Source organism: Fukomys damarensis, unplaced genomic scaffold (assembly GCF_012274545.1).
Source record: "Fukomys damarensis isolate Sample0158 unplaced genomic scaffold, DMR_v1.0_HiC HiC_scaffold_30, whole genome shotgun sequence".
Lineage (NCBI taxonomy): Eukaryota > Metazoa > Chordata > Mammalia > Rodentia > Bathyergidae > Fukomys > Fukomys damarensis.
Window position 1 is genome coordinate 18,069,788 of NW_022900942.1, and position 7,639 is coordinate 18,077,426.

Sequence of the window (7,639 nt, forward strand, 5' to 3'; positions counted from 1 at the left end):
AAATACCAGTAATGAGATGAAGCACAGGTGATGGGAACCTTACAACAAAACTGTGCTCTCTAGCTGAGCCTACCACAAACTAACCATGTGAACTCTTGAAAAATATGGACCTGTCAGAAGTCCATTTTCTCTTTCTGTTAAATACTGTAAGACTGGATGGAAATTAGAGTCTCCTGCTCAATAGTAAGTAAGATTTACAGACAAGAAGAATCACTTTGAGTAACTCTGCCAGATAAAGGTCAATCTGCATTTATCAGACCTGAAAAGTAAGAATCTCTTAAGTTTAATCAAGATCTGAGCTTGGATCCTCTAACCAAGCATGAGGTGAGGTGAATGCTGGAGCCCAGAGCACCAAACTAAGCAGCCAGTCACTATCGGTAATCAGCCAGAATAATATCTCTCCCTGGGCAGTGAGGTCAAAACTGATCTCACTGAGTTTTCTTGGATTTGTCAAAATATTCAGGTGAAAGTGAAATTTTACATAAACATAAGTCAACGTGTATATATGTGCATATATGTATATCATATACCACATTGTTTATAGAATTTGACACATTTAAATTCATAACTAAGTAGAGAAAAGATTAACATGATCATTGATAATTTACAATTTCTTGTTTAAATCTGAGTGTTCTGACATAATAAAATCCCATCAGGGATCTGAGAACTCAGAACCAGAGGGGCATCAGCTGAACTAGAACCAAAAAAGAGGGAAAATCTCTCATGCTTTGAGATAGAGATGTCATTCTTAACAAATATTTATATCTCAAAAAATATTCATTAAGCAATATGACTCTCTTGGTTGGTCTATTGTTTGAGGAAAAAAAATATTTCTCCACTTTTAAATTATTCTTTAAATTCTTTATGTCAAATTACTTTCTGCATTTATTTTTGCTGCCAAAGCAACTATAAAAACTAAATAAACTAAATATCATTTCAGCTCAGATCTGAAAAACACAGATACCAAAATAATGCCCATGTGAACCTGTAAATCTTGAGTTATTGTACCTGTACTGCACATTTAAGATTCCTTTCTGAGTTTCAAATAATTAGAATTATTTGAGTACTGAAAGTTCTAAAATTAATCTCAAAAATCGAGCAGTTATACACCTAAATCTAGACCTCAAACCTAAAAAAAAATACTTTTGAAGATGTTAATGCCAGCATTGTGTGATTATAACTGCATCCTGTTCTCGTGTTCACAAGAAAATATTAACATTTTAGTTCAATAAATTTTAACTATGCCTTTTCTTTTAGTATCCCAGAGATACTGAATTGAAAAGCTACCCCACAGAGCAAATACACAAGGCCAAGGAGACTCTACATTAAAATAGCAGGAAAAATTTTTTTTTTTTTCTCATTGAGTTTATTGGTACATTTTAGGTATACAGTACAGTTACATTCATCATTAGGATCTTGTACCTTTATAAGACAGGTCTTGGTTCTCATATTTTCCCCATACCCCCGCCCTCCCTTCATGCCCTCCTCCCTTCCAAGAAAGTTTTTTTTAATCAAAAATGACATTGGAATATTTTAAATTTTTCAAACAAATTCATCTAGGTAATCAAAAGTCAAAACTAACACCATGCAAATGAAGCAATCAAAGCAAAGTAGTTTTGTTCTTTTTGGAAAATGCCTGTGTTGGTATCATTTTTTGTCTAGACATCCATCAAACCTGTCAGATCAAGACAACCCACTGACAAACTCAAATTAAAAGATTCACATTGCAAGCATTGGCCATCAAATGGAACTCTTGTGTATTACTAGGGGAATGGAAAAATGATACAACTATTTGGCAATTTTTGCTAACACCACATATACACCTATCCTACGACCAAGCATATGTGTACATGTCAGATGACTGTACTTAATGAATGTTGGCCTCGGTGAGATAAAAAAGAAAGAAAACTGTGAACAATTGAGAATGAATTTGCAGAGAGGAACCTGAAATCTCAGAAAAGTAAGGACTACCTATGTGCTGTGCATTCCTGTGTGTCTCCCATTTTGGTCTAACATCCTTCTCATATCATTTAGCTTATGAAAGATCATGGAGAAAGGTACATAGCCACATAAATGTCAAAAACAAGCCCTTTAAAAAGCAAAGAAGAGCAAAGACTGAAGTCTCAACATCGCAAAAGATACCAGTTGAAAATGGCTCTTAATAAAGGCTTCCACTTTCATCCCAAACTCCACAAAGCTGGGTAAAGTTGCATCCAGATTGAGGTCTTTGAACAGAAACTTAGATGATGCTTATCAGGATTTGAGACAATCTCAAATGAAAAAGTTTGTGATACATGAAATAGGCCCTCTAAAAATTCTTTCAAAAGAAATATTTTAATAGTTTTTCATAAACTCAGAAGTGGTAAATTTTTAAATATATTAAAAATTATTTATGCCCTGTACTTTATGCTAATTTCTACGTGTTCAATGATAAACAAATCAATGACATTTCCATCTTGCTAGAATATTATATTTTATGATTCAAAAATACTCCAAATAAATGTATTCACTGCCTTTAAGGAATTTTTTGGAACAAATGGCAGCAAAATGACAGTTTCCAGTTTTAAAAGAGTACATGGTTCCCACATGAGGGACATTTAACAATTAATATTTTTAATTGCCACAGCTTTGGGGAGAAGATGCCACCGGTATCCAGTGTAGAATACTATTAAACATCCTCCAACAACAAAACTCAAACTGTTAATTGTGCAAAGGTTAAGAAATCCTACTCTTGAATATAATGGATATAGAAAATGTGTGGAAATAAAAGAAGGTGGGGAAAAGATTAAGACTAAACTGGTCTGAATTTGTGTTCTTAAAAAAGTTCAGAAAGCAAGGAATGGTTTGAAGCTAGACACAGCATGTAGGGGACAAGTTCTCATCTAGAATTTAAAGTTCATAATAGACAAGGGCAGAAGTACAGAAAAAGGAGTAAGACAAAACATCAAAGGAAGATCAGTATAGATTAGGCATATGTATGTGTGCAGCAGGTTATTTTTTTACCAGAGACACGATAATAGGAAAATAGAAATTAAATTGCAGTATGAGAGCTTTACTGTTTTGTGAAGAACTGCAATGTTAACAACATTTTCAGCAGGAAAATTATATTTAGATAATTAAAAGGAAATGCTTACACAGATATATGTCAGGAATATTTTGCAGAGCAGAAGAAGCCATGTTAAAAAGTACATGCACTATGTGATTACCCTAATGTGACAATAAAGGCAGACCAAAGTAATGTATGGTGACAGAATTCATGATAATGGCTACCTCTACTGACACAGGAATCTAGGACAAGGATGAGACAAATTTTTGAGATGATGGAAATATTTTATATCAATCTACGTGGTGGTTATACATGGAAAATTGAGTTAATTGAAATCTGTGTTGTCTGTAAGTTATATTTCAGTAAAAAGGATAGACAACATTAAAAGAAAATTATTTGGGGGGTTTATCTCCTTTTGTGTGTGTTTTGTTTGTTGTTTTGAGTTTTTGTTTTGTTTTTTATTTGCTTGCTTTTGTTTTTTGCAGTACTGGGAAATAAAACCCAGAGCCTTCACACAGAGATACATCCCCAGGTCATCAGGTCATTTGTTTTTTAAGACAAGTCTCACTAAATTGCCCAGGCTTGCTTGAACTTGAAATCTTCCTGCTTTAGCCACCTGAGTCATCAGGCATCAGGTCATTTTTTTTTTTAAGACAAGTCTCACTAAATTGCCCAGGCTTGCTTGAACTTGAAATCTTCCTGCTTTAGCCACCTGAGTAGCTAAGACTACAGATGTGCACCGTGTCCGATTTATGTTTTATATTTTTTATCATTTTAAAATAATACTTAACTCATTAACTTTTACCATTTTCAAAATAACGTTTAAAGTAATAAATTTTTCTCCTTTTTTAAGACAAGTCTCACTAAATTGCCCAGGCTTGCTTGAACTTGAAATCTTCCTGCTTTAGCCACCTGAGTAGCTAAGACTACAGATGTGCACCGTGTCCGATTTATGTTTTATATTTTTTATCATTTTAAAATAATACTTAACTCATTAACTTTTACCATTTTCAAAATAACGTTTAAAGTAATAAATTTTTCTCCTAATTAATTTGCATCTGAGAAATTTATTATGGTAATATTTTCAAAATCAATGATTTATACAGTGGTACCTGTATTTCATTTAATTCTTTCCACTCAGAGGAACTGAAGGAGGTTCTGTTCGGTGACAGCTGGTGCTGTGGTTGAGGGCTCAGTGGAAGATGGAGTTAAGAGTTGTTTTCCTCATAGTTTCACTGACGTGATTATGCTGTCTCTAAGCGGATTGAGCTTACGAGAAATTACTGTGCTTTTAGTTGCAGTGGATGAGGTGGGACTGATGGCATTTGTAGTAATTTCAAATGAATGAAGTGGGTATCCTTGTAGTAGTTCAGTAAAAGTGTTTTCAGAGTAAGTGGGAGTGAGCATTTCTGTGCAGGCATAAGTTCACTAGCCGTAGTTAAATGGATTCCAGAATCTACCCATTACAGTAGAGGAAAAAGTTATAACGTGGGTTCGAGTTGTGTTGCACAGAGGTGGTTATTGTTGAAGGTCTCTGGTAATGCTGCGCGAGACTTCGGTCAGAGTTTCAGATACTGGGGTGGTGTTGTGCTCCACTGATGTTTACGTTTGGTTGGAAAGGTGGTACTATACATTGTAGTAGAAGGCTCACTTGAAAGGCTGGTCAGATTTTTTGGTTGTTGTTTGTGGGTGGCTTTTTTTGTTTGTTTTTCATTATGGTATAATTTCAGTTTAAGTGGAAGTTGCCATGGTTATGGTTGTAGATTAAGATATTGTGACGTTGACTCTAGGCCTGGCAGAGTGGGCTGGCTTCTGGCTCCCCTCTCTTTGCCCTTCCCCACCCCCACCCCACGCATCACAATCTAGAATGACTTCTTCCCCTCCCCCTTCTGTTGCGCAACAAACCTGGAGACTGAGGGTCCCTGGAAGCCAACTTGTTCTTCGACGACGGAGAAGCAGATTGACTGGGGATATTCCCTTGCCTAATAATTCCTAGAAAATTGACTAACTAGTATTAAGAGAATAAAAGATTGGAACTCAGAGAAGATCCGGATGTTCCTGTTAAGAATAACCAGCTAACGATTACATTTTAAAGACAATTTTGTGCTTGTCATTTGGAAGATCAGGAGATCAAGCCCATTTTAGGAGGACTTGGAGCTGGTCCTCCCTTCGAGGAGGCAGTGGCTTATTTCAGGAAGCCTCCTCACCTTTGATCTGAGAATTCATTCAGCATGTCTAGTCGAGGAGAAGATTGCTATTTTTTTTTCTACTCTACCTGTACCAGAGGTGACACGTGCCCATTCCGTCACTGTGAAGCTGCGCGGGGAAATGACACAGTTTGCCCATTCTGGCAGGAAGGACGCTGTTTTCAACCGTTTTGTAGATACCGGCACATGACAATAAATAAACGCAGTGAAATTCCGTGCTACAGGGAAAATCATCCAGTAGGATGTCAAAAATTACACTGTGCTTTACACCGTGAGAGAGGACGACGCAGTGAAATTCCGTGCTACAGGGAAAATCGTCCAGTAGGATGTCAAAAATTACACTGTGCTTTACACCGTGAGAGAGGACGACGCAGTGAAATTCCGTGCTACAGGGAAAATCGTCCAGTAGGATGTCAAAAATTACACTGTGCTTTACACCGTGAGAGAGGACGACGCAGTGAAATTCCGTGCTACAGGGAAAATCGTCCAGTAGGATGTCAAAAATTACACTGTGCTTTACACCGTGAGAGAGGACGACGCAGTGAAATTCCGTGCTACAGGGAAAATCGTCCAGTAGGATGTCAAAAATTACACTGTGCTTTACACCGTGAGAGAGGACGACGCAGTGAAATTCCGTGCTACAGGGAAAATCGTCCAGTAGGATGTCAAAAATTACACTGTGCTTTACACCGTGAGAGAGGACGACGCAGTGAAATTCCGTGCTACAGGGAAAATCATCCAGTAGGATGTCAAAAATTACACTGTGCTTTACACCGTGAGAGAGGACGACGCAGTGAAATTCCGTGCTACAGGGAAAATCATCCAGTAGGATGTCAAAAATTACACTGTGCTTTACACCGTGAGAGAGGACGACGCAGTGAAATTCCGTGCTACAGGGAAAATCATCCAGTAGGATGTCAAAAATTACACTGTGCTTTACACCGTGAGAGAGGACGACGCAGTGAAATTCCGTGCTACAGGGAAAATCATCCAGTAGGATGTCAAAAATTACACTGTGCTTTACACCGTGAGAGAGGACGACGCAGTGAAATTCCGTGCTACAGGGAAAATCATCCAGTAGGATGTCAAAAATTACACTGTGCTTTACACCGTGAGAGAGGACGACGCAGTGAAATTCCGTGCTACAGGGAAAATCATCCAGTAGGATGTCAAAAATTACACTGTGCTTTACACCGTGAGAGAGGACGACGCAGTGAAATTCCGTGCTACAGGGAAAATCATCCAGTAGGATGTCAAAAATTACACTGTGCTTTACACCGTGAGAGAGGACGACGCAGTGAAATTCCGTGCTACAGGGAAAATCATCCACTAGGATGTCAAAAATTACACTGTGCTTTACACCGTGAGAGAGGACGACGCAGTGAAATTCCGTGCTACAGGGAAAATCATCCAGTAGGATGTCAAAAATTACACTGTGCTTTACACCGTGAGAGAGGACGACCCAATGTCGACGGCCTGTTCCTACCTCCAAGCAAAACCGTTGTGCCCGCTGCACTCCCATCACCTGAAGAAGTAAAGGCAGGCCAGCTAGCAGCTCAACACAGCAAAGTCTCTGTGCAGTCTAGCCCCTCTCCTCGGCGGCAGAGTGTTCCCGGTGTGAAAGGAGGAAGTTACCAAAATATTACTCACCCCAAACACCGACAGGTTATAATTAATGCCACAGATGATGATAACCAGTCTTCCAAGAAAGGTGATGAAACCAAAACACCTCTACTGTCAACTCCTGAAGTCCAGAATGCATTACAGGTGGCTTCTCCACAGAAACCTGGTGTCAATTTACAACAAGAAGTTTCTTCAGGAGTTTCCAGTCCTCTAATCCAACCTCAGAGCATTCTGGGTCCTGAAAAAGAGCGTGATAAAAATGTGCTAAAGACAGTAGCTTTGTCAAGCAAAGTAGAAGAACCTTTGGTTAGACTGAATCTTTCTGACAGACTGGGGAAACGAAAATTCTCAGCTGATGATGACAGTGATCCCAAATTAAAGCGGAGCCTGGCAGAGCGTCTAGGAAAGAAAGTGGAAGCTCCAGAAACAAATATCAACAAAACACCACATAAAATGCAGATTTCCCAGTCTCCGAGGGAGAGATTAGGCGTACCAACTAGGCCAAGCAATGATGAAGCAACAATAAGAGGGAATAAAGTCAGTGACATCCATGTGAAGACCTTGGAAGAAATTCTTCTTGAAAGAGCCAGTCAAAAACGGGGAGAGTTGCAAACTAAACTCGAGAGAGCCAGTCCTTCAAAAGCTGATGATTCTACATCAAGAACAAGAAGCCCCCCCACTATCCGAATAAAAACTCTTTCTGAGATCCTGGCTGAAAAAAAATATCGACAGCAGGAAATAGAGAGACAAAAGCGCAAAAGGG

The 7,639-nt window shown here is 38.6% G+C and overlaps 1 protein-coding gene across 1 annotated transcript; it reads left to right on the plus strand.

The window, feature by feature from the left end:
• Nucleotides 1-3,896: 3,896 nt before the first annotated feature.
• Nucleotides 3,897-7,635, plus strand: LOC104855727 (zinc finger CCCH domain-containing protein 11A-like; the record flags this gene model as incomplete). The annotated part of the gene is made up of 1 exon (XM_033757389.1): nt 3,897-7,635. A coding segment is annotated over exon 1 (2,358 nt), but the record flags the coding sequence as incomplete, so codon positions are not given.
• Between the last annotated feature and the right edge of the window lie 4 nt (nt 7,636-7,639).